The sequence below is a fragment of the Rousettus aegyptiacus genome, unplaced genomic scaffold (assembly GCF_014176215.1).
Source record: "Rousettus aegyptiacus isolate mRouAeg1 unplaced genomic scaffold, mRouAeg1.p scaffold_m13_p_6, whole genome shotgun sequence".
Classification (NCBI taxonomy): Eukaryota; Metazoa; Chordata; class Mammalia; order Chiroptera; family Pteropodidae; genus Rousettus; species Rousettus aegyptiacus.
In genome coordinates this window covers 75,821,429-75,845,540 of record NW_023416309.1, presented here as the reverse complement: position 1 = coordinate 75,845,540, position 24,112 = coordinate 75,821,429, and the positions used below count along the sequence as shown (strand labels likewise).

Sequence of the window (24,112 nt, the reverse complement as noted above, 5' to 3'; positions counted from 1 at the left end):
CGCCTCATCACCAGAGCCCTGGACCTGGCCCACATCGCTGGGGGCTAAGGTCTCAGCCCTATATGGCTCAAGTTGTGTTCTGAGCTGAGAAACAGTCAGCCAGAGAGCAGAGGCAGGGCCCAGCCCAGGGCCAAGGTCTCTGCACCCACCCTGGGACTATGTGGAAAAGGACTCAGGTTGTGTTTACTGCAGCAATACCTCCCGGCAGGCTGACAGCAAACCCTCTCCATCCCTGGTGCCAGAAGGTAGTACCTCACACAGTGGCTTGTTTATTAAAATCATGGTTAAAAAACAGGAGTCTCTCAGGCTGATAGGGAGGGGCTAAAGAGCAGGGCCTGCACTCAGGACTTTTTCTCTTTCCTGATCTGTGCTTTCTTTTTCTTGGCCCCAGTCTGGAGGAGGCTTGGGCTCTTGCTGGCCAAAGACAATCTTGCCTTTTTCTGTGGCAGTGCCAAGTGTGGCGACTTGCCTGAGACCCCCTTTTTGGGCAGCTCCTTCTGATGCTGCTTTTCGCCAGCAGGCTCTGTGGTGGACACAAGGGTGGCTCCATTCACCTGGGACAGCTTCCGATTTTTCTTCTGTGGCTTTGGGGTCTCGGCAGGGGTGCTGCTGGGGTTTGCGGCAGGGGGCTTTAGGGCTGGACTCTTGATGGCAAGACTCTTGGCAGCAGGAGTCCCATTGACCTGGCCCTGGGCTGCGACCTTAGCCTTCATCCTTTTCCTCTTCTTCTTGCCGGTGCTGGGGGGCTGGTCTCCACTGATGGATGTAGGCTTGGCATTCTCCTCTTGTGTGGTGCCCTCAGACTTGCGTTTCTTGCGCTTCTTGGTCTCTGGCAAGAATCCCTTTTTCTTTCGCTTCATGCTAATGGGGTTCTGCGTGGCACTGGGGACTTCCTTGGCATCCTTCTTCTCTGACTTGGGACGCCTGGGAGAAAGTGAGCAAAGTAAGGCAGTGACCAGCAAGAGCACGAGTGACCTACACTCTGGTCCCACGTAACCCAAACTGCCCAAAGCTCCTGTGATGTGGGGCATGCACATCAGAATGTGGGCAGTGTGAGGATCTCTCCAGTGCCCCCCAAGTTGTGGGTCCTCTTCCTGAACCTACTGGACTCCGAGGATCTTCATGGCCTGCCAGTAGAGGTCATAGAGGCGGCTAGACCCGGTTGAGTGCTCTCCTTGCTGCACCCTCTGCTGCAGGTTTGGCTGCTGGCTCTGCAGCACACTCTGGATACAGGTTAGGTCCACGGTCAGCTTCTGCAGAGGAGTGGGAAAGCTGTGGCTACAGTGGAGATGGGAAGCAGGGCCTTTTCCTAGCCCTTGGTCCCCAGTCCTCCCACCCTAGCTCAGTTATTGCTGCCTCTCCAGGGACCCCACGTCTCCTCTTCTGACGACCCTTGGCTACTGCTTCTGCCTGTAAATCAGTTCCTCTTACCTTGGGAATGGAAAAAAGAACCCCAGGTGCCATGTTTGTTCCCTCTTCCCAGAGTCAGAAGGCCCCAGCTGATTCCTCACCACCCACTCAGTCCTTGCCTTGGCAGCTCTGGCCCGCCCACTTTTGAGAACACCATGCAATGACCTCGGGTGGCCAGAACCTTTCTTCCTATCTCACCTTCCCTGCCACATACTGAATGGATTATTTTTGAAACCCACTGGATTCCAGAACACTCCTCTCTCCTGGTCTTTTACTACCACTCCAAGCATTGCTTCTCCGTTCTGCCCACTGTTCTGCAAGGCCCTGGCAAAGGCCCTGTCTCCTCCCTTTAGTACTTCTCAGAAAGCTTGCCCTGCACATAGGTTTTGACCAGTGTCTATGCTAAGGACTCTGAAACCTTTCTCTCTGGGCCAGATGGAGGGAACTGGACACTCATCCACAGCTACCTTCTGGCTCTAATTCTGATGGCTCCCTGCTCCTTCTCTGCAGGCCTCAAAACCTGGCTCCCTCCTAATCATTGCCAATCAGGAATCTTCTTCACTGCCTCCCATGGTCCTCAGCCTCCCAGCCCTTTCTCAGCTTTCTTACTGGGGTACAACAGTGTGGACATAGGTGCGGCACTCTCCCTTCCCAAGTCAATCGCCTATGTCCATGGCTCTCTAACCACCCAAATAAAAACTGTCCATTTTCCTCCCCTGGCATTCAGAACCTTCCTCATGACTCACTGGCTGCCCTGTGCCTTTGCTGAGACTGGTCCCTTGGTCTACCTAGTGATCTCCCTGAGCCCAAGGCTCACCTCATGATTGATAATCCGGAAAAGAGCGTTGAGCAGCTCCAAAGAAGACCGCTCCTTCAGGTGCTCTGACTTGGTCTGCGCCTCACCTAGCGCCCGCAGGTTCTAGGGAGAAGGTAGCCAGGATGAGCCACTCTGAAGAGCTGCCTGAAGCCATTTCCCATACCAGAACCCACAGCCCTGAGGGAAGAAATGCTTGCTTGGGCAACCCCAAACCCACCCCCAGCTTTAGGGTCCCAGTAATCCTTGCTCCTTGGCTCCTGATGGTATTAGCGGGAGTTCCGTGGCTCTTACCTCAGTGACCTTTGCCAGGATCTGGCCAACCAGCTGCTCCCACTCAGGGTCCTCAAAGCATAGTCTCAGCTCCCGAATGGGCAGAGTCTTCTGCAGCAGCAGGCAGGCCTGGGCCTAAGGTGGGGAAATGTGGTCACCAGAAGCCTCGCTGTGTTTGGCCAAGGTTTAAGAAACCATAGGGGCCCCCAAGGGCTCTTGGAGCCTGGTGGGCATCTACTAAGGCCACGGCAACTCTAGGCTGTGTGTGAGAGTATGTTTGCTGCTCTGGGTCCAACCTGCCTGGGTTGTTACCACAAAAGTTCTGAGCTTAGTAATCATCTACTCCTGTCCCACCTTCTCAGGTAGTTGGGGGAAACGAAGGCCTGAAGGGAAAACAAGGGCTCCTAAATGGACAGAGGTGGCAATCTAGATTGAGACAGTATCTGACTCTTACTTCTCAGTATTGTCTTCCTCCAGTCTTCCCAGGCCCCTTATCCTGCCCTTAGCTACTCCCCCGACCCACCCTGGGGCCTACCCATCAGCCCAGACCCTGAGCAGACAGGGGCTTCCTCTGTGCAGGTCAGAGTGTGAGTGCTAAAGAGTCGGAGAGCTCAGGCCACATGGGAAGTAGCAGCAGCAGGAGCAAAGCTGCCCCTATTCCCGTAACTATACAGTAGGGGACAGGCTGACCAGGTCAGAGGGGCTGGGCTGAGCCTGGCTGGGCCCTCCTGTCCCACCCTCACCCTCACCAGGGCAGCACTCCTGGCCCTAACAAATACCCATCCAAAAACGAGTCAGGTGAGTAACTCAGACAGGCCCTGGGCTGGGATTTGGGAAAGCCCTTACCTGATGGCGGGGCCGTGCTTGGCCTGTCACATGCTGAACCACAATGGGGAGCAGGCTCTTACAGAGCACCTAGGGAGGGAATGACAGGGTTGAGATGGGGGACGAGGCTGAGCAGGGGCTCCGAGGGGTGAGCCAGCCCCTACACTCACCGGATGCCGGGAGAAGAGGCTGAGGAACATGGGAATGGTGAGTGGGCTATTGCGCTTGGTCAGGAAGGAGCTCAGTGCTGATGAGTAGACTGGGGTCACGAGGCTTAAATCCAAGCAGCTGGTAGCCTGGGCCACCTGAGAGAGAGCTGGTGTGATGCCAGAAAGAAGGGGTCCCTGGTATGGGAACAGAGCCTGGCTGCCTTCAGAAGGCTGAAAGCTGGGTTCTTGGAAGTCATTGCCTCAACTCCCCATCTGTGAAATGGGCGATGGTCCCGGCCTGCTGCTGGCACTTGCTCCTATCTATTGGCAGTGGACTTTCTAGGCCAAGCCCTCCTGGGCCAGGGCCTGCTCACCTTGGGGCCTTTAGGCTTAGTGCTGGAATCAGTGCCTGCTTTCTCCTTCTTCTGGGTCTTGCAGATGGACCTGTCAGCAGTGTTGCCCTTCAAGACCCGCAGCAGGTAGAGAGAGGCGTTGAAGTAGTAGAGGGAGATAGAGGAATCGGCCTGGTGACTAGCCTGCTGCACCAGACGTTCTACCTGCGTGTACAGAGTCTCCACGCAGTTGCCCACATCATGACAGTAATGCCGGGAGCGGCACAGGTGATGTCTGTGGGGCAGTAAAGGGCAGAACGGGTTACAATGTTTTTTCTACCCTTGTTCCCTGCCGAGCACAACCAAACCCAAGAATAGGGGTCCTGAGTTCCATTTCATAGGGAAGCATACAACTAGAGAAGAAAAGGGATCTATGGACACAGAGGGAGGCCCAAGGCTACCTGCAGATTTGCTGAGGACAAGCCAGAGGGGAAACTGGCTCCCTAAACTGAGGCTGCACCATGGTCCACATCTCCTGTCTACATCTGTCTCTTGTAGGACAGTGGCTTTTAAACCCTTTGCAAAGCAAGACCAGGATCTGTGTGCTCAGAACCCTGTGTGGCCCCGCAAGGCTGGGAACAGAGTAGGGATGAAAGGCAGGACACTGAACAAGCCCAACATCGCCCAAGCAGGTGGTGGGGAGAACTAGCTGAGAAAGTGTGGCCTAGAGCTCACAAGGGAGAAGTGTTGGGGGTGCACTGTCTGTTACACTCTCCATAACCTCTCCATGCTGTGCACTCCTCTCAAGTCCCTAGGCCTTCAATTCCCCCAGCATCTCTGCATTTCAGAAGGCAGGTCTGTATCTGCCACCTACCTCGCCCCTCTTGCGGGGCTCCCTACTCTAGTGCAGCCCATGCTGCTGTCCATTTCCTCAAAGGCAAACCAGCCCCTGGTCATGCTCTGAGGCCTCTTACGTTCCAGCTGCATCCGACCAGCTTCCTTCTGAACCCTTTCTGCCCTGCCTGTGGCCTCTGGGCCCAATGAACTCTACAGCTCCCAGCACTGCTGACATCTTTACAGGAGGCCTTCTCTGGCACCCTGAGACTTATTTAGTGCCTCCACCACTTTGTGCTCCCACTGTCTCCTATTCAACCCCCACCACAGCCCCAGGATGTCACTGCCAAAAGTCCAGTCTGGTTTCCCAAAAGCAGTGACCCCGAGGGCAGAAATGAGACTGGGGGCCCCTGAGGATGGTGGGTCTGGTGGAAAGCTGGTGCTTGCTAAGTGTCAGAGAACAGATAGATGAATTAAGGGTTGTGTATATTAGTAAGTGACACATGATCTCAGGACAGAGCAGTGATCCTTGAGAGCCAAGTGGGCCAACTCTAGAAATTTGGCTCCTACCTTTCCTACTTAGGAAACCCCAAAGACCTGGCACTCCTCTGACCTCTGGTTTGGGGACATGTTGGCTGCCCCCTGCTTGCACTTACGTGAAAATGCGGGCTGTCTTGTGCAGGAGGTCCTGTTCCTGCTTGGTGCTGCTGGTGCGCATGCTGCGCCGGATGATGTTCAGCAGCGGATCAAGCAGCTCCAGGACCAGGGGGTTCTCGGGCTGCTTGGTCACCAGCACCTCAATCAGGTCCAGGACCTGTGACCAGGATGGGTAGTCTCAGACAGGAGTGGGACTACATGCAGAGGAAGGGGAGAGGCAGGGTGATAGTCCGGTTCACAGGCTCACCCTGATCTGAAAGTCCCGCCGGAGTGCCTTCTCCTTCTGTATCTTGTTCTTCTCGTCCCTCCGGGCCTGAATGCGCAGCTTCTGCTCAGCAAATAGACTGGCAAGGTTCTGGTCCAGAGCCATCATGGCCTCATCCCCCAGCTCTTCCTCATCGTCCTCACTGTCCACTCCACCCTAAGAAACAGATGCGCCGTAAGCCGCCTGGTCTCCTGCAGGCACAAGAAGGCACAGACAGGGACAGGAGCCCCTCCCCAGCTTCTGCTCACCAGCGCCTTCCCTGCCTGTAGCACTGCCATCAGCTGCTCCCGGAAGCCTGGGTCCACATCCCCATCCCGATCTTCCTCGTCACTCTCCTCCTCATTGCTTTCCTCCTCGCTCTCAGAGTTTTTGTTATCCTCACTTTCCGAGGTCTTGTCCTGTGGGTGGCCATGGGTGCCAGTGAGTTGCATCTCCCCATTGCCCACCATGTGTCTGTCTGCCCACCCTGCCCTGCCCCTCAATGGCAAGTACCTCTTCATCCTCTAGCTGCTTCTCAGAATCGTCCATGACCACCACATTGTCATCCTCATCCTGGCTCTGCTCTGGGTTTAGCACCTGCCGGGTATTCCCAGATAGCTGACCCTTTACCGTTCTCAGACCACTGGGCCCTCTTGACTGCCTTCCCTGAACACGCCCCTTCCAGTCTTGGTCAAGAGAGAAAAATGGAGCCCAGGAGGAAGGAGCACATCTTCCAATGCCCAGGGCCAGCACCTCCTTGACAGACATGATGAACACTCAGCACACCCTGAACAGGCTTGTACAGCAGCAGTTTGAGTGAGGCCACCGCCCCGCTCTGCAGATTACAGCAAGGACAATGAGCTGATACAACGGTGCTGGTGAAGTCTGGTACTTGGGATAGCTACATCCCGGGAGCCATTTCCCCAAAGGTCCCAACTTACATCCAGGATTAGCTGCAGGGCACGTGGAGTCAGGTGGGAACAGATGTGGCTAAACACGCTCCGAGCCACCTGGCGAATCAGGTTGCTAGGCTGGGCTAGGAGGGCCAGGAGGATCTCTACCAGCACCTCCACCCATGGAGGCTCCTGGGGGTCTGCAAGTGGGGAGAGGACTGAGTCTAGGCAGGGCACAGCTGCCCCACTCTAGGTCCCTACTGTGCCCAGGTCACACTCTTCTCCCTCCTCTCTGCCTTCCCACTCACAATGACCTACTTACTGGTGGCCTTGGAGCGGGTGCGGCGCGTCTTCTCCCCCAGGCCCTTCTTGATGCAGGTCTGGATGTCACCTAAGAGGTCGCAGCTCTCTGTGGGAGACTATGGGTAGGACAGAAGTCAGGAGCCGGGCCCCATTTCTAGCCTTCCTTGAGCTAAAGGAAGGGTTAGCCAAGTGGGAGCGGCTGGCATCAGAACCTGCCTTGGCCAGTCACCCACGCCATTCAGAATAGAGGACCTCAGCTAGGACCAGGTGATGACCTGACACCTAACATGCAGTCACTGGGTCTGAGAGCCCTCAGGGAACATGGAGCCCAACTTCATGTCAGGGTCATAAGACAGCAGGCCCTGGCCTCAAAATTTGAAATTTTAGATTTTTCCTTCCACACCTGGCTCAACACTATTACAAATAACTCGAAAACCACTAATTTAACTAATTTAAACTGATTTAACACTTCTTGCTGGGTATATGCCCAGACTCCTGCTACCCGCCCTCCTCGACCACCCTTGGGGGATGAAGGGGAGGCTCTGAAAAGTCTCTGTGATTTTGGTACTAAAAAGGCAGACTTTTCCCTCTTAATGTGGAAAGGGGCTTCAATGTTTGAGCTGGAATGATAGAATAAAAGCCAGAATAATAGCCCAGAACCCTGGCCATCTCTGTCTCCAGCTTCCTGGCTGTGGCTGGGCACATTTTATTCAATAGTTTGACACATCCTTGGTCCAAGTCAAGCTCAGATATCCCAGGATCCGGGACAGGCTCAAAACATGTCCCCAATCACCAGAGCCCCAAAGCATAATGCCAAAGAGAAGGGGCGCCATGGCTAACCGTTACCCACACAACTCATTCATGGGCTAGGCCTAGAGTGCCTGGGGCCTGGAACAAGATCCACAATCAAGAGGCCAGAAGAGAGCAGTATCTTCTCAGATTACTTAAGACCCAAAGTAGCCTTGTAAGAGCCTCATATGATGTGAGAGAAAAACCTCTGGAGAAATGAGGATGTAGTCAGGAAGAAATCATGAAGGTCAAGAGTTGCGGGCACTAAGCTCCATCCAGGACCAGCTGGCCTAGGATACCTGCCAAGTTCAACTTCCCTGAGCCTTTCCTGGCAAAGCCCTCAAGCCTCTCAAGAGGAAATCTGTTGTGCCCCAGACTCCAGATTTCTAACTCCTTCCCTTCTGGATGGCTGTACCTTGAAGAGGTGGATGCCCACCAAGAGTAGCAGGTGCTGGAAAGCAGCGGCCTTGGCCTCTGAGGAGCGAGCCTCTAGTTCCTTCAGAGTCTGCAGCATCCTGGGCAAGATGGGTACGCTCTCAGGCCACTGCTGTCAGTGTCAGACCCCAGAGTGCCCCACCCACTCCCTGGAAGTCCTGACCCTCACCGGTCCCAGGCTTGGTGCTGCTGCGTAGTGAAGGGTGCCAGGAGGGCCACGTTGCGGCTGTGGTTCAACAACATGTCTGCGAACTGTACCAGGCGGTAGGTCCAGGGCTGCCTGTCCTGGGTCTGCTCCGGTGCCTGCCTAAACTGTGTACTAAGGGTCTGCAGCAGGCTGGGTTGGGGTCAGGGTCATGGGCTGGGTCAGTGAACATGGTCATCTTCCTCCAGCCCCACACCCTGACCCACTAGAACTCCCTGGGCCTTTTAAGTTTCTTCCAGCTTAGAAGTGGAGAAAGCAAGCATCCTCAAGGCCACCTTCCCACCCTGCTCGCCCACCCTCAGACCTCTCCCACGCTGCCCACGGCCCACCTGAAGAAAGCACTGCTGACCACCTCTCGGGCCCGGCCCTCCATAGGAAAGGAGAACTGCTGCTCTGTTTCTGGGATCTTGGATGTGGGCTTCTTTTTTTCAAAGAATGAGTGGAAGAAACAAAACCTGGGGAGAGTAGAGCAACCCATGTTGCCTAGGTTAGTGCCACCTGTTTTTACCAGACTCTCCTCAGATGGCACTGAAGGACAGAAGAGGAGAAAGTAGCCACACTTCCTGATGAGAAATGGACATTTCTCAGATCTGGATCCAGCATTTCTCTTGGAAACAGACACAAGGCTGTGTGGCCTCAACCAAGTCACACCATCACTTCTGCTAACACAGGTAGCTCCTTCTTGGGACTGTACTGAGGGCTGAATGAGCGCCTGGCACAGACGAAGCTGGTGTTGAGACTTCCCTGACACTGTCGGAGGATGTACTGAGGCTGCTTGTGGAGACAGCCTGAGCCTTTGAGGCCTCTTCAGCCCCACATTTTCTGGGTTTGTTCCTTTCACGGGCTTCCAAGAAATTTCTCCTAGATCCTCTTCTGCTTAAGGGGTGGGAATGGCTTGCCTGCTTCCCATAGACAACTTGTTCCCAAGGTTTTGGGCTCCCAAACTATGACTCTTTGGCAGCCCCACCCATAGGGAGTTGAAGTTTGAGCGTGTCTCACACCTGGCCACTTCCTCAATCAAGGCCTCCTCCTTTTCCAAGTGCAAGCTGTCTACGATGCTGACCAGGCGGAGAATGATCCACTTCCGCAGCCGGTACACAGCACGTTCAGGCCTGGAAAGCAAAAGCCAGGTTATGAGGGCCATTTAGAGATGGCAAAAATGGTACTCCTTTAACTCACTCTGGAGACTGGAATACCGAGATCTCTACCCCCTGAACATTAGCATGTGAACACATGGGAGAAAATAGCCTTCTTTGAGAGCTAAGGCTCACCTCCTCCCCTCTTCTGCCCTTCCATGGAACCATGACACTGGTCTTTGGGCTCAGCAGGCCCAGGAAGCCAACTCCTGAGCCCTAGGCCCCTCCCCACCCCCAATCTCTGGGCCCACTCACCCATGGAGTGAAGCATCCTGGGCTTTCTTCTGGTTGCTGGTGCTGAAGTCCACCAAGGAGTCCAGGTCAGGCTGGAGAAACATGTCCCGCAGCCAGGCCACGTAGCCCCTGAGGGCAGGGGCACTTAGGAACCGCACGACTCGCCAGAAAGTAGGCACGACTGGGAGGCCCTGGTTGGTGACGGATGTGAAGGCCACCACCACAGCCAACTGCCGCTCAGGGTCATCCCGGCAGCCTTCCAGGAAGGTTCCCACGTACTCATTCATCTCTGGAGCAAACTTGAACTGGTTTGGGAACTGCAAGAGTCAGACACAGCATTGTCTAACATTCCTGCCAGCCTATTACCCATCAGGGTAAACCAAAGCCCAGGAAGCCTCCTTCCCTTTTAATAGCCAGGCTGAGTTGCCCTATCTCCTTAGTGCTTCTTTCTGCCTGGCATAAAGGCTGCTCTGACCTCACCTCTGACCCCAGAAGGCCCCTCCTTCCCACCTCTCACTAGATCAGGGCAGGCTGTTTTCTGGGCTTAAGATAGGGCGGAACAGTGGTTCAGAGTCCAGACTAGGCCATCAAACTGACCTGGGTTCAAATCCTACTTTTATAAACTCCTAGCTGTGTTGGTGGGACTTAAAACCTAATCCCTCTTGCATACTTTTTGTGTGCTGGGCACTATGCAACATGTCCTTGTGTGGCAGTTTGTTTCACCTTTATAATGACCCTTTGCAGTAGGCCTCCTTTTATCATTTTATAGATGAAATGAGGCACAAAGAATCTTAGAAGTCATTTCTGAGAGTCACGGGGCTCCAAATGGTACATCTGGGATGCGGACCCAGTCAGCCTGGCCTCACAGCCATGCTCTTCACCACTGCTCTTTACTTTGTGACTTGTCCCTCACCCAGAACTCTAATAGGAACGTGGCTCTCCAAAGCTGCTTGTAAAGGGCAAAAAAGCTGGTGAGAAGAACAAGCTCAGAAGCATGTCCTGTGCAGTGGGCACTGCTTTAGGTGCCTGGTGGGTATTAACTGGATATCTTCACAACTCTGAGGAAGCACTACTCCTCTGGTCTCACAAGGAAGGGAAGCAAACTACACAAGGTCACAAAGCTGATGAGCAGTGGAGCCAGGACTGGGACCTGGTAGTCTGGTCCATGCTCTTATCACCACTTGACAGACACTCTTGTCGAGTGCTTAGCTTAGTGTAGGATGCACGGAGTGCTCAGAACATCGATGATGAGGACTACTCTCCTTATTGTAACACAAGAGTGAATGGAAGTCTGGATAGACTGCTGGCTGTTCATGTCTCTGGTGAGGGGCCTGAGGGCAGACGGGCTGACCTTGTCAAAACTCCATTCAGATGGAGAAAAGGGGCAGGGGGCTCAGATAGCTCGCTTTACCCTAAGACAAGGGACACCCAGATCCCAGGCCCCTCATAACAACAGCTGTGCTTGCTCATCCCAGGTAGGACCAGAGACAGGATGACTCAATACTGGAACAAAGAGTAGCCTTCTTTTCAAGAAGTTGGTTGATTCCTAAGGTAGCTCATACCCCTTGGCAGGAAGCAGTCCCATTGCCTGGCCTTTTCTGGCAGTGCTGGGCTGCGTGGGTGGCACCCACCTTAGCAGTAACCATGTGCTCCCCGTAATGTCTGATGACGTCTCCCCGCATCACCAGCTGCAGTTGCTCCTTGGATAGCAGGGGCAGGGCCGCACCCAGCAGGCGGAAACACAGGTAGCTAAGTGGGTACATGATAAATCCTGGTCAGAGCCTTCAGTTCCCCTGGGTGGATCTCGAGACCACTGGTCCATCACTGCTTAACAGAGGAGGAGAGGTGGAGAGCGGACAAGTACATCACATACCTGGCTGGCCAGAACTGCTTCTTCAGTAGCCCTTGTTCCACGACTTCCTTCCAGAACCGTGGGAACTTGTCCTCCTGAAGTGCCAGGCGGAGCAGGTCCAGTGCCACAGCAGGCAGCTTGCGTTCCTTCTTCACGGAGGTGGCAGCCATCTTTAGCACAGTCACCAATCTGTGAAGAGCAGAAGGGATGACTAAGGGGCCACACACTGAACAGATAAGGACCAGTGTTCCAAGAGCAGTAGGGACATCCCCGGGCCATACCACGTACCTATAGACAGCCAGATGCAGCCCCTTGGCCCCAGGGAGTCCACCCACCCACCTCCCTCACACCTGGGGATATTCTCATCGGAGAATAGGTTGACTGATCCCATCAGCTTCTCGAGCTTCGCGGGCACCTTCTGCTGGGCCAAGAGGAAGAGCTCCAGGTGCTCAGGTGAGCCAAGTACTGAATTCAAGTCAGCCTTGAGGACCTTTGGCAGGACCTCCTGCAATGTGGCCTCCGGGACCTGGGTGTGGAGACAGGTTGAGGGAGGGTGGCTCCCCCACAGCATCCTTTGAAGTGAGCCCTATGGGCTCCCAAGAGGCCTCTGGCACAGTGCCAGTCTGAGGTGGGACAGCCACAATCCACTTTGCTAAGGCATTTGTTAAAAAACTTAAATTCCCAAGTTTCAGGAAGTTGGGTTTTTAAACAAGCACCCCACTGATGCTAATTGACCAAGTGCCACTGTTTTAATTATTTTTCTTTTGGGTTTTTCAGGACTAGCCCGTTTCTTATACAAGAAGCACCAAGTGGAGCACTAAGGTTCAAATTCAGGTCCTTCTGGCTCTGTGGCCAGGGCTATGCAGAAAGCTGTCCCTGCCTTTTCCTCAGCAGCAAAGGGTTCCAGGTACTAGCCTACTTCCATTCCCAAGTAGGGCAGTGGGGGCCCCTAAGGGGCCAACTCTGCCCAAAACAATAGCAAACATGTTAATATACTTGCCACATGCCAGGGGCTGTTCTAGAACTGCACTGTCCAATATGGCAGCCACTGGCCCCATGTAGCTACTGAGCACTTGAAATGTGCTAATCTGAATGAAGATTTGCCATAAGTGTAAAATACATACATACTGGCTTTTGGAGACTTAATATGACAAGAAGAACATAAACTATTTCTACAGCTTTTTATACCAACTACATGTTGAAATAATACTTCGAATCATTATTTTGACCTGATATATTGGTTAAGTTAAATGTTACTAAACGATTTTCCATGTGTTAACTTGTGTCTTTTCCACATCTGTAATGAGCAGCACTACCCTAGGGCCCACAGCCAGTAAGCCTGTACCTCAGAGAGGATATCCACCAGGGCCTTCTGGGGCTGCTCCTGCAAGTGGTTGTAGTGCTGGGCGAGGGCTTGCAGCAGCTTCACTGACTTCATCAGTGCTTCTGAGTCCTGGTACCCACAAAGGGGGAGAGGGTATGAGCAGGACATGCCACTGTCCCCCACCACTCCCAAGCCAGTCCACATACCTCCTGTGCCCCCAAAGCTCTTACCTTCACCAGCCTGCCTGATTGAAAGAGGGCTAGCACCCCAAACAGGTTTGCAAAGAGAGCAGGTCTCATCATTGCCTGGAAAAGGATTCCAGGAACTGGTGAACCAGTGAATTCCCCAAGGGCCCGAGAATTCCCCACCCTAGGGCTGCTGACCTCCCTGGGGCCACTAACTCTCACCTTTTTAACTTTCTGCAGATCATGTTTCTCCTGTATCTGCTGCAGGATGCTGCACAAGGGGATGTCTTCGAAAGACTGTAACAACTGCCAGGAGTCATGACAGGAGGGAGAGAGGGGCTCAGGCAAGTGGCCCAGCCACATCCCAAAAGACCTCAACCTCCTCCAATGTCTCCCTTCGGCTTCTGCCCAGAAGCCTTGGGCCCCTGCTCCTACCCCAAGGATGCCTTTGAAGCTGCTCACTGCCTTCTGAGAAGTGCTAATGATGGAACATGCTGCTCAGGTGGAGCTGAATCTTGTCTCTCTGCCGGCTGCCTACCTGGACTGCAACAAGTACCTCCTTTGGCCCCTAGATTGCTCGACTTAGATTCCTGGACACTCTACCCCCACAGCCTGCTCTGAGCGCCCCCTAGGCTGATCTTAAAGGACTGATCTTCATTGCCCTTCCAGTTGTCTAAGTTCCTCAGAGGTGTCTGATAATTGGCTGAGTGCCCCTTAAAGATAGAGGGTCCTGAACCTTGCAGAGAAAAGGAGATCCACTCCAAAGCTTACTACCCTTAGTAAATGTACCTCAGAAGCCAATCGACCCATGCATCTAAAAGAAAACTGCTGAACTTCCCATTCCACCTGCTGGAGTTTCTCTGTGGACAGGCCTTGCTCACTTTCTCCACTTCCACCAGGGACACCTCCAGTCAGCTCAGATACCACCCTCCCAGTCCCAACTTCTCTCTCAGACCACTGACTCCCCTTTCTGCAGCTGAGACATTTGCCCTTCTCATTCTCCACCGTTTTGAGCGTGGCTAGGCTCGTTCCAGGAGTCACCATCTCACCTGGGCCAGGGCCAGACTGTAGCAGGGCCGAGCGGTTTCTCGCCCTACCCCGAGCCCAGTGATTAGGCGCTTCAGGGCGTACTTCATTTCGGAACCCTGTGGAACCAAGCACATTTCCGGGACGACAGTGTCAAGAATCGCACCGCACCCGCCCACTCCCGTCCCTAGGACCGCGCTCACCTGGGCATCCAGGTTCGCGACCACGTGTCCCCAGTCCCAATTCCTGGTGCCCGCCGCCACATCTTTGCTGAGACATATACAGACCCTACCCCCGGCATCGCCACCCCTACCTTTGGTCTCGTGCGCAGATATTCCAGCAGCTTCTCCGTGGCCTCAAGACGTGTCTCCTGTTGCGGCTTCGCAATGTCCCAGAAGAAGTCCAAGAACTCGCGACTGTGCTTCAGCAGGCCATGACGGTCAGCAGGCCGAACGCTGCTTTTCGTTCCCTCTCCCAGAGACATGGGCTCACTGACGTCCTGGCCGTCCATCTCCGCCATGCTCTTGGAACACGTGGGCTCTGAAGACGGCCGCTTCCGGGTCAGGGCGCAGCGCAAGCGCGCTGGATTGGGTCAGCTGCGGGGCGGAGCCTGAGAGGGCCGGAGCCGGGAGAGGCCGCAAGGGGCGGGGCGGCCTGGCTCCTCTGCTCTGCCCCGGAGATTGAGAGTTTGGATTTTATTCTGAATGTGATGGGGTCATTGGAAACTTTTACGGAGGGGCAAGCCTTGATTCTGTTTACATTTTTAAAAGATTATTTTGCACCTGTGTGCGGAGGATGGGTTGTAAGAGCGCAGAGGTAGAAGCAGGAAGAACAGTTAAGAGACAGTGGTGGGTCGGACCAGGGTACTATTGAGAACAGGTCAGACAGAGTCCGGCTAATTTGAAGCTGGTAGCTGATGTTGGATGCGGAGGGAGTAAATAAGAGAGAGATGTCAGATTTGGGGCTAAAGTAAGCGGGTAGATTGTGGTCCAACTAACTGAGCTGAGGAAGAATTTTCTTTGCTGGAGAAGATGAAGGTGGTGGGATCAAGAGTTCTATTAAATCAGAGATACCTTTTACAATATGTTGGCGGGGGGGATGCTATTGGTCACCCCTGCTTGTTGACCTGAGAAGCTGTCTCTGGAGGATTGTAGTCCAGAGAGGCCCCAGCCCTAGGGGAGTTGGGGAGGTCAGAGCCAAACCTGGCCTTTAATTTCCAGAGACTCAGCTCTAACCTCTTTTGTACCTCAAGTCCCTGAGGCCCTGCCTACTCACACATTTAGGCTTTTCCTTGCTCTGCTCTGTTTTAGAAAGTGAGATTAAGAAGTTTACCTTGTACACATGGTGCCCTAAGGAGGAAGGAGGTAGGCAGAGTAGGGAGGAGCCAAAAGACGCAAGCCCAGGCCCTGTCTCTCTGGGGGAGAGTTTCCTGTGCTACCTGTCAGGGAAGCCCTGACACCAGGTGCCTCAAAGACTTATGGGAAATTAACAAAGCAGGAGGAATGGGACATGGTGTCTGGGAGACTTGATTTTTATTTTGTTTCCAGCCTCGTTGAGGGAGATCAGAAGAGGGGCAGCCTGAAGGGGAGGCCGGAGATGCCAGTAGTACCCTCGGCTCTGCCTGACCTGCCCAGGGGTCCCAGAGCCTAGGCAGGGGTTCAACATTCTTCCACCTTTCCTTCTCAGAGTTGGATCTGAACTCAGGGCTTTCTCCAAGCCTTGGTACTCTTTTCTGATTATCCTTAGTTTCCTTAACTGAGAAGAGCCAATCTAAGTCACTGACCAAGCTGGAGTTTGAGGGCCAGCAGTGAGCACATAATTGATATACACTCTTTATGCCCTTCATTGCTGCTGGGCCCTCTCTGCCCTTGCCTGGGCCTACTCTTGTCCTCGCCCACTCAGAACCCCTGAAAGGGGCAGCAGCCATGGGGGATACTGGAGACGTGGGCATGCTCTGCATGGGCTGCCACCTGGAGCACGGTCTCTTGGCCACAAGTGCCGGGGCTCTCTGTTGATCCTTGCTGGGCTTGGTTCTGGTTTTGGTGCTGGGTCAGGGTTTGGGGCCCAGCTAGGTGTCTGAGCAGGGCATGAACTGTGACTTTGGCCACTGCAGGGGTCCCTGAAGCCACTAGCCCCAACACATCGGCCTCCGTGTCATCTGGGCTACCACGAAGGATGACAGGGGAGGACCAGGTACTAATTGCGGGCTTGGCTACCAGGTTGCTGAGTAGAATCCCAGTGCTTGGGGACAGGTGTCGAGAGCCGAAGGAGCTGTTGAGTGAGGAGGTAAGAAGGAGCACAGAGCCGCTGCTGTCCACAGTGGCCAGGACACTGCTCACAGGGGTCATAGTAACTCGTAGGGGTGGTGGGCATGGGTCAGGGTGGGGCCCACTGGACTGTAGGGCTGCCTCCAGCAGTGCCAGCAGTTCTGGCCCAGCTGAGGGGCTAGGGGTGGTGAACAGGATGCCCTGGGCCAAAGGTAGCTGCAGTGCTGGCTCCAAAGTGGGCATGGGCTCAGCTGAGGGTCCCTTGAGCCCCAGGTCTCTGGCTAGCAGACTCAGTAGGGCATCCCCAACAAGGCTTGGGGTCGAGGCAAGAGCGGCCTTGTGTAGCACATCTGCCAGTTTTGGATTGGTGGCTCGGGCCCCAAGGCCCAGGGGGGTCCCATCAGTGTGGCAAAGTAGTGGACAGAGTTCCTTTGTGCCCTGGGCTGCCAGAGCTTTGGCCAAGGGTGTGTCCACCAGGAAGCCTTCTTGAGCCAGAGTGGTGGGGCCCACCAGCAGACGTGGCCAGGGCAGGCGGCCGAAGTGTGTGTGCAGCAAGCGCAGGGTAGGTAGAGCTGAGGGCAGCCCGAGGCCAGGGGCCAGAGTCTGGGCTGGGCCTGACGTCAGGGCAGTTGAAATGCCCGAGGAGCTATTGTGGAAGAGGCCCCAGAACATGGCACCTGAGGGAGATAAAGGGGTCACACAGGGGTCAGGCCACTGACTAGGGTCAGGGTCACTCAGTAACCCCAGGTGAAGGGCCACTCATTTAGCTTGGGGTTAAGAGTTACTGACTAAGCCTGGAGACTGACCCGGGGTCAAGATCACAGGGTCCTGGTATCAAGGGTCATAGCCTAGGGTTGTGGCTACTGGTCAAGTCTTAGGTCCTGCTCACTAAGCAGCCTCAGGGTCAGGGCCACTGACTGCCTAGGGTCCAGGTCACCAATCACACCCAAGGTTGGGGTCACTGTCTGGGGTCGTGGGTCACTGACCTAGACCTGTGGCATGAGGATGCACCACTGCCAGACACAAAGCTGCTCCAACTCCAGCATCCACAACATTGCCCCCGGCGACAAGCAGCTCTTGGCCCAGGTGGGAGCACGTGGCTGCAGCAAGGAAAGGACTGTTATGTGGAGCAGCCTGGAACCAGTGACCCTATACCCTCCCTTCACCTGAGCTGCTCCCATCACTGACCTGCAGGGCTGATGATGGCACCATGGTGGTATACGCCGGGGTGGTGGGAGTGCCCATGGGGTGGAGGGGCCACAGAGCCCACAGTTTCTGTAGAGCTTCCCCTGGTGTGGAGTTGCCATGTGGCCAGGGAGAAGCCAACAGCCAGTAGCAGCAGGGAGGCGACTAGTTGGGCCCAGGCCCCGGGCCGAGCACCAGTGTCTTTTCTGCAGATAGTGGTATCCTGAGCCAGGGCCGGACAGGTGGACACCCAAGAGCCCCAGGAAAACCCAGGGAATATTTCCCCAAAGGTTGATCTTGCTTGCAAGAGGAGTAAAAGTTTGCTAAGGAAAAAGGCCTCCTGTAAGATAGTGTAGTGTGGACAGAGAGACATGAAGACTAGAGAAACTGAGGACAGTTAAGGATAGGAACAGAGTCTCTGGAGAGAAGGTTGGAGAGGCAGGGTTGAGCCAGTTGGTAGGCAGGCCTGATAGGATCTTGGCAGGCTTGGGAAGCACGGCCCAGCCAGGTGTAGTCAGGCCCCAACCAGCTTAGCAGGTGCCTCCTGCACAAAGGGATGGGGGCTGGGAACCTTTGACAGAGCAGCTGGCAAGGCTGGCTTGGTACAAATTTTCCTTCAGACACACAGACCTTGGATTGACTGGTTCAGGCCAGGACTGGGGCTGCACCCCTGGTTCTCCCTATTTAACCAGAAAGTTCCCAGAGCTGAGCCAAGCACAGGGTTGTTTGGCCCCCCCTTAGGTGCCCCAGAGGGAGGGACTTACCAGCCTCAGGCCTGAGTTCCTGGGTGCCCATACCCCTCCCTGACTCACCCAGAAGAGTCCTGGGGCCTCCAGGGGTCATGAACAAGTGGCTCTGAAGTCTCCCCTTCTTCCTCAGACTCCAAGCTCTGCTCCGAGAGCAGCAACTTCTGGTAGAGCACCGGGCCTGCTTTGGCTTCCATGGCCCTGTGATACCCTCCTGCCTGCCAGCCTTCCCAGCTGAGTCTCAGGAGGCCCTGCCCAAGCCAGGGTGGTGGAGACAGCCTTGGGGAGGGGTGGTGTGGAATCTAGAACAGGTTTGGGCAGGTCGTGGGGCCAGGGAGGTTGCAAGTGAGCCTGTCCCATTAAGGCCCAGGGCCCAAGGGTTCTCATGGCAGGGGACTCAGCTCAGGGAGGTAGGAAGAGCCCAGCATACGACCTACCGTTGTACAGGAGGCACCTGCTGAGCTGGCTGGATCCCTCTCTTTAGAGGATGCAGCCATTGGAGCCCCCGGCCTGTTCAGGACCCTAATCTAGGAGAAGTAGAACTTGAATTGGAACTACGGTTACATTGTTGCTTGGATCAGGGCTCAGCATGTGATGTGGAGGTGTCTGGTCTCTTACAGTAAAAGCTCAGCCTGAGGCCCCTCCAGGGGTCTAGATTTATCTGGGGAGCAACTAGTGGGGAGGACACATCATGTGGCTCTTATCCAGCAGGTGGCGCCACAGACCTCTCAAGGAGCCACTGCCTGGAAACCATGAGTTTCCAAACTTCTCCCCTCTCTAGGATTCACTAGGACCTGTTCTGTGGCAAAATCATAGAACCCAAAAGAGTACTGCAGGACAAATTATGGACTCCAGTCTCATCCTTTCTCTAGTTATCTTTCTGCTGACTGCTATGACTACTTCAGACCTTCTTCTGCTCCTCTCCCCTGAACAACCTTGCCTCCTATGTCACATGGATAAATCAAGGTTGATGCAAGGAGCTCCCCGTATCCACCCCCAACTACAAACCTATGTTCTGCATTGCTCTGCCCTTCCCATCTGGTGCAATAGAAAAGCCACTCCCTGCCTTTAGTTCTGGCCAACGCCTCCCGCCTTTTGCCTCCAGACTTCACTATCTTAATGACTCCTTCTTTCTGTAGCTTCACATCTTCTCTATTGCTTTCTTCTCAGAAGTTAAACATGGTCAAGTCCTTAGAAATTCCTCTCTTAAGTATATGCCTAACAGATATCCTAGAACAGGGGTCCCCAACCCTGGGCCAAGGAGCAGTACCGATACCAGTCCGTGGCCTGTTAGGAACCAGGCCACACAGCAGGAGGAGAACATCCGGCAAGTGAGCAAAACTTCATCTGTATTTGCAGCTCCTCCCCAGCGCTAGCATCACCACCTCAGCTCCGCCTCAGATCATTAGGCATTAGATTCTCATAGGAGCAACCGTCCCTGGTGCCAAAATGGTTGGGGATTGCTGTCCCAGAATGCTCTCTATCAGCACTAATTGGAACAGTTCCAAATTGGAAAATGCCCACACACCCATTATCAGTAGAGTGAGTAGTGCAATCACACAGTGGAATACTCTGCAGCAGTGAGAATGAAAGATATGCACTTGTATGCCATAACATAGATAGAGCTTACAAACACACTGATGAATGAAGAAAGCCGGGCACCAAAGAGTACATATTTTTGCTTCCATTTATATAAAGTAAAAGAACTGGCAAAACTAGTCTCTGCCATTAGAAGTCAGGTGGTGGGAGGAGGCATGAGAGGGCTTCTGGATGCTGACAATGTTCTGTTTCTTAATCCTGTGTTGGTTACAAGTGTGCTGATTGATTGTGAAAATGCATTCAGCTGTATATGACGTGTGCACTTTTCTATAGGTGTATGGTATTTCAATAAAAAGCTTTAAAAGACGCTTAAGTATTTTCTGTATTAGAACAACCACCACAAAAATCATTTTTTAATCTCACTTGGCTCTCCAACCACTTCCCTTTCTCTTGGCCTCTTCACAAGCAGCTAGAGTGGTGGTTCTCTCTAGCTGTGCATTGGAATCACCTAAATAGCTTATTAAATAAGGTTGCCAGGCTCCATTCCCAGAGAGTCTGAATTTATAGGTTTGGGGTAGGGACCAAGAATTTGCTTTTCTAGCTCCCAGGTGACGCTGCTGCCACCAGTCTTGGAACCACACTTTAAGTAGCATCGATCTACAATAATCATTGTCTACACCTGCTGTCTCCACTTTCTTGTTTCCTGTTTTTCCCCCACAGCCCTCCACGAGCTGATTTCTATCCCCTAACCCCCAGAGAAATGCTTGGTTTCCAGATTTTCTGATAATATGGACCAAAAACAAAAACAAACAAACCAAATAGAGATACCGGCATAGGTTGCCACCTTTTATTTTGCCAAGGGGATGGGGTGGGGGGGTGGTCACAATTACCATCTCCTCTCATTCCATACAAATAATTTGATTTCAGTTCCTGTGAACACAATGTGGGAAGGTTATAGTCTCAGGATGAAGGCCAGACCTTCCTTCCTGAGCAAAGGCAGTTGGGAACCTTTTGTGTTTGTGCTGCCCCCATATCCTGCTTCTTCCTCAGCCTGGCTTCTGGGCTCGGAGTGCTGGCTCCCTTTGTCCAGCAGACATGATTCTTTGTCCCCTGTCCAGTCAACATCCCTCTGATGTTAGTGTGCCCTGACAAGCTCTTTGGGACCAAGATTTCCACCGATGGGGTTGTGGAGGCCTCTCCTATGTGGTTCTTCTCACTCCTGCAGCTCTGGGCCTGGATGGCACTGCTTGTACACCCCAAAAATGCCCGTTAGCTCAGCTCCAATTAGACACCAGACAGGCTCTTGGGATGAATGGTGGTCAGGCCAAGGTGGCTGTCAGAGCAGATGGAGCCAGACATTTCAGCAGGAGTTGGGAATGGCATTTGCTTCAGGACACTTGAGTCTGGTTTAGTATCTGCCGCTGACTCACTTTGTGTCTGCAGGCAAGTCATTTAACCTCTGGGAGTCTTGATTCCAATTCTGTAAAGAGTGTGGAACAACATCTATCCTTTTAGGGTTATTTTGAGGATTCAACAAGAAAATACATTTAAAGCATTTGGGCCAGTGCCTGGTACAGAGTGGACACCTTAAAAATACATGAGTTCCATGCTCTCTGTTGTATGAGCCTCAATATCACAATGCTAAAATGATATGGATAATCCCCATCCCCGCAAACACACACATGCACACACGCACTCACAGGGTGGCTCTAAGTCTAAAGTGTAGGACTATAGATTCATCCATTCCCTCATTTCATTATTTATTTATTCTCTTATCCTAATGTCCTGCACATTAGATTCACCTGGTGAGCTTTATCCACGCAGATCAATTAAATAATTAAATCAGAATCTTTAGGTTGGAGATCCATTGGCATTGTTCTTAATTCTTCCCAGCTGTTTTCAATATGCAGCCAAGGCTGAGAACCACTGCCTTATCTAGCCCCATCCAGTAATTTCTGCAGCTGGAATTTCTGCAACTGGTGATTAAAAAAAGAGACCACTGTGCTAACCCCCTCCAGTCACACAGCAATGGTGGTGTCAGTATCTCTGGAAGAGATTCAGTCATTGCAATAGTTTTTAAAGCTACCCAGGTGATTCCAATCTGTAGCCAGGTTTGAGAATTGCTGCTTAATACTAATACCCTCACAGGTGCATTTATCTGTATTAGAATGAGTATGTACCATTTGCTAGGGCAATTGTGCATTCATGAAAGAGAAATACCCATACGTCTTAGGGATTTTTGGATGCTAGCTCTAAGCTAATAATTTCTGAATGCCCCGTGGTCCACTAGTTAGAATGGAGACTTACAATAGTTAGGTGACAAAGGGAAATTTGTAGGAATGGTGGAATTCCTCACTCATCCTATGGCTACTTCCACACTTTCTGAGTATGCAGTTGGAATAAATATACTCTGTGACTCATAATCTTTACATTGTTTCTCAGATTCATAGAGTAAGAGACTTTACTGTGCCAAGAGCTAAGTGAATGCCTCCGGAGTATCTGCTCTATAAGCAGAATAGTAAACCAAAATCAATACTGCATCCTTGGAGGAATTACGAAGATGAATGCTACCATTAAAGACTTGAAAGATGAAGGGGTACTGAATCCTATCATATTTCAACTTACTTTAGAGCTTTGCATAATACAGAAGACAGATGGATCTTGGAAAATTAGAGTAGAGATACAGTTGACCCTTGACCAATGCAGGGGTTTGGGGTGCCAAACCCACCACTCCTGTACAGTCAAAACTCTACATAGAACTTAAGTTGGCCCTCCACATATGCAATTCCCAACCACTGATCAAAAATATAGTTAAAAATAATACAGTTTAAAAAGCTGCATGTAAGTGGACCCATGCAGTTCAAATTTATGATGTTCAAGGGTCAACCATCGTAATAAGAGGTAAGTCGAATTGCAGCTGCTAAATGCTTTATTCTCTGTCCCAAAAAGCAGAGAATCCAGAAGTCATTTGTTTTTACCTGGTAAGGATAGCAATACACCTTCACAATCTTGCCTCAGAGCTATGGCAACACGGCATCTAATGTTCAGTGTCAGGGGTACACGCTGTGGCATCTGGTGCCCAGATGAGGCAGAAACAGCTGTGTCTTCCCAACATTTCCAAAGCATGATTTTGGACATCAGTGCTGGCTGTAAAGGCCTTGAGCCAATTCTCAAAAAGCTCACCACCATCTGCCTTCTGGGTCACACACCTTTCAGAAATTTATCTTATATTTAACTCAGGCAGAAGCGTGGCTTTTGCCTACAGCTAACACAGACACATGCACATATATCTAGGAGGCCCTGGAGGGCAGCATTCAGCATATGTGCTTAAAATGGTGCTAGGTAGAAGCAGCACATTGACACTGGCTCAAAGGCCCTAGAAATCTAGAGGACAAGGGGGACATATGTGCTCTCCTGATCCTGCTGGCTCCCAGGCAGAGTGTGTTTTAGACCTAGACTTAGAATGGGGGGAGGGGTCTCACCTCCAGTAAGAGGTCATTGGTCAATTTCTTTCCTGGGTATTTCTAAAGCAGAAGATCTGAATCAGGAAGCACCTCTGGTGTCCCCTTTTTGGCATCATCTCGTTCTTTATGCACCGCTCCTATCTTTTGTCAAAAGTGTTCCAGTTGCCCTTGGACACCAGTCCTATCCTCCTGCTGAGAGCCTTATTTATCTTAGACATTACTAACCATAGTGGGTTTGCCATGTTTTCAGCTATTTAATCTCTATTTTCTTTCCTAATTGCATCCAGATTTTCTACTGGGGAATTATTCCTCTCGCCCTGCCCCCCCCCCCCCCCATTGTGTTGAGTCCTGGTGAGTGGCAAGATTTAGGGGCTGATCAAGAAAAAAACACATGACCACAAGGTGGCAGTAGCGTGCAGTGAGCTGTCTTTGGGTGGTACTTGGACGGGGCTGCATGGAAGGGACATCCCCATAGCAGAAGACCTTCTTGGAATAGTGAGGCCAGGTCACCACCCAGAAGGGGAATGGGCAAGGGACCTCTTGGAGGAGAAAGGACTCAGAGAAGGGGTTTACATGTCTAGATGAGGAGGGAAGTCTCTTGGGCAGAAAACTCTTGAAGGGCAGCAGTGGCTTGGGGTTTGTCTTACCTGTGGCCAGCAGATGTTGGGTGCAGTTTTGCCAGGTATGCAAAGCAGGCAGGCACTAAGTGGCTAAAAATATGCTTGGGCTGTATTGATCTTTTAGAGCAGATTTTGTCAACTAGGTCACTTTCTGAACTGAAGAACACAGAAAATGATTGAGTGACAATTTTCCCAATTCTTTCAAAAGGCTTTGTCTTTTCTCTTTCTTCCTGCCTGGGATCAGACTCTAGACCTAGACCATGGAGGTGGAGGGTCCTACACCAAGGATGGTGAAATAAGGAGCTAAGAGGAGCCTACACTTTGATGACATTTCAATCAGCTGTAAGCCCTGGACTATATATCTTTAGGTT

The 24,112-nt window shown here is 52.6% G+C and overlaps 2 protein-coding genes across 3 annotated transcripts; both read right to left on the bottom strand.

Annotated features, from left to right (window-relative positions):
- Positions 1-236: 236 nt before the first annotated feature.
- On the bottom strand, positions 237-14,440 carry MYBBP1A (MYB binding protein 1a). 2 transcript variants are annotated; one of them, XM_016138796.2, is made up of 26 exons: positions 14,234-14,440; positions 13,944-14,039; positions 13,117-13,200; positions 12,940-13,014; positions 12,731-12,838; positions 11,736-11,911; positions 11,407-11,574; positions 11,165-11,282; positions 9,555-9,850; positions 9,165-9,275; positions 8,493-8,618; positions 8,128-8,295; positions 7,939-8,038; positions 6,754-6,850; positions 6,480-6,631; positions 6,052-6,135; positions 5,808-5,957; positions 5,542-5,715; positions 5,294-5,451; positions 3,846-4,098; positions 3,493-3,627; positions 3,344-3,412; positions 2,519-2,632; positions 2,228-2,329; positions 1,105-1,253; positions 237-924 (listed from the first exon to the last, which is right to left on the bottom strand). In XM_016138796.2, exons 1-26 carry the CDS (start codon positions 14,438-14,440, stop codon positions 342-344), a joined length of 4,053 nt encoding a protein of 1,350 aa, XP_015994282.2. In that variant the 3' UTR covers positions 237-341. The 2 variants fall into 2 exon arrangements, with proteins under 2 accessions (XP_015994282.2, XP_036078259.1); XM_036222366.1 differs by lacking the exons at positions 13,944-14,039; positions 14,234-14,440 and having other exon boundaries at positions 12,940-13,034; positions 13,117-13,174.
- Positions 14,441-15,293: 853 nt separating this feature from the next.
- Positions 15,294-18,315, bottom strand: GGT6 (gamma-glutamyltransferase 6). Its single transcript, XM_016138801.2, has 4 exons — positions 18,185-18,315; positions 17,376-17,578; positions 17,174-17,287; positions 15,294-16,864 (listed from the first exon to the last, which is right to left on the bottom strand). The coding sequence occupies exons 1-4, from the start codon at positions 18,313-18,315 to the stop codon at positions 15,819-15,821; spliced, it is 1,494 nt and encodes a 497-aa protein (XP_015994287.2). The 3' UTR covers positions 15,294-15,818.
- Positions 18,316-24,112: the final 5,797 nt, after the last annotated feature.

Coding starts and splice junctions, on each gene's coding strand:
- GGT6 (XM_016138801.2), bottom strand. CDS start 18,315: ATGGAAGCCAAAGCAGGCCCGGTGCTCTACCAGAAGTTGCTGCTCTCG. Junction 17,579..18,184: donor AGGCCCCAGGACTCTTCTGG/GTGAGTCAGGGA, acceptor CACTATCTGCAG/AAAAGACACTGGTGCTCGGC. Junction 17,288..17,375: donor TGCCATCATCAGCCCTGCAG/GTCAGTGATGGG, acceptor TCCTTGCTGCAG/CCACGTGCTCCCACCTGGGC.
- MYBBP1A (XM_016138796.2), bottom strand. CDS start 14,440: ATGGCGGAGATGGACGGCCAGGACGTCAGTGAGCCCATGTCTCTGGGA. Junction 8,039..8,127: donor CAGCACCAAGCCTGGGACCG/GTGAGGGTCAGG, acceptor CATCTTGCCCAG/GATGCTGCAGACTCTGAAGG. Junction 3,413..3,492: donor GCCTCTTCTCCCGGCATCCG/GTGAGTGTAGGG, acceptor TTCCCTCCCTAG/GTGCTCTGTAAGAGCCTGCT.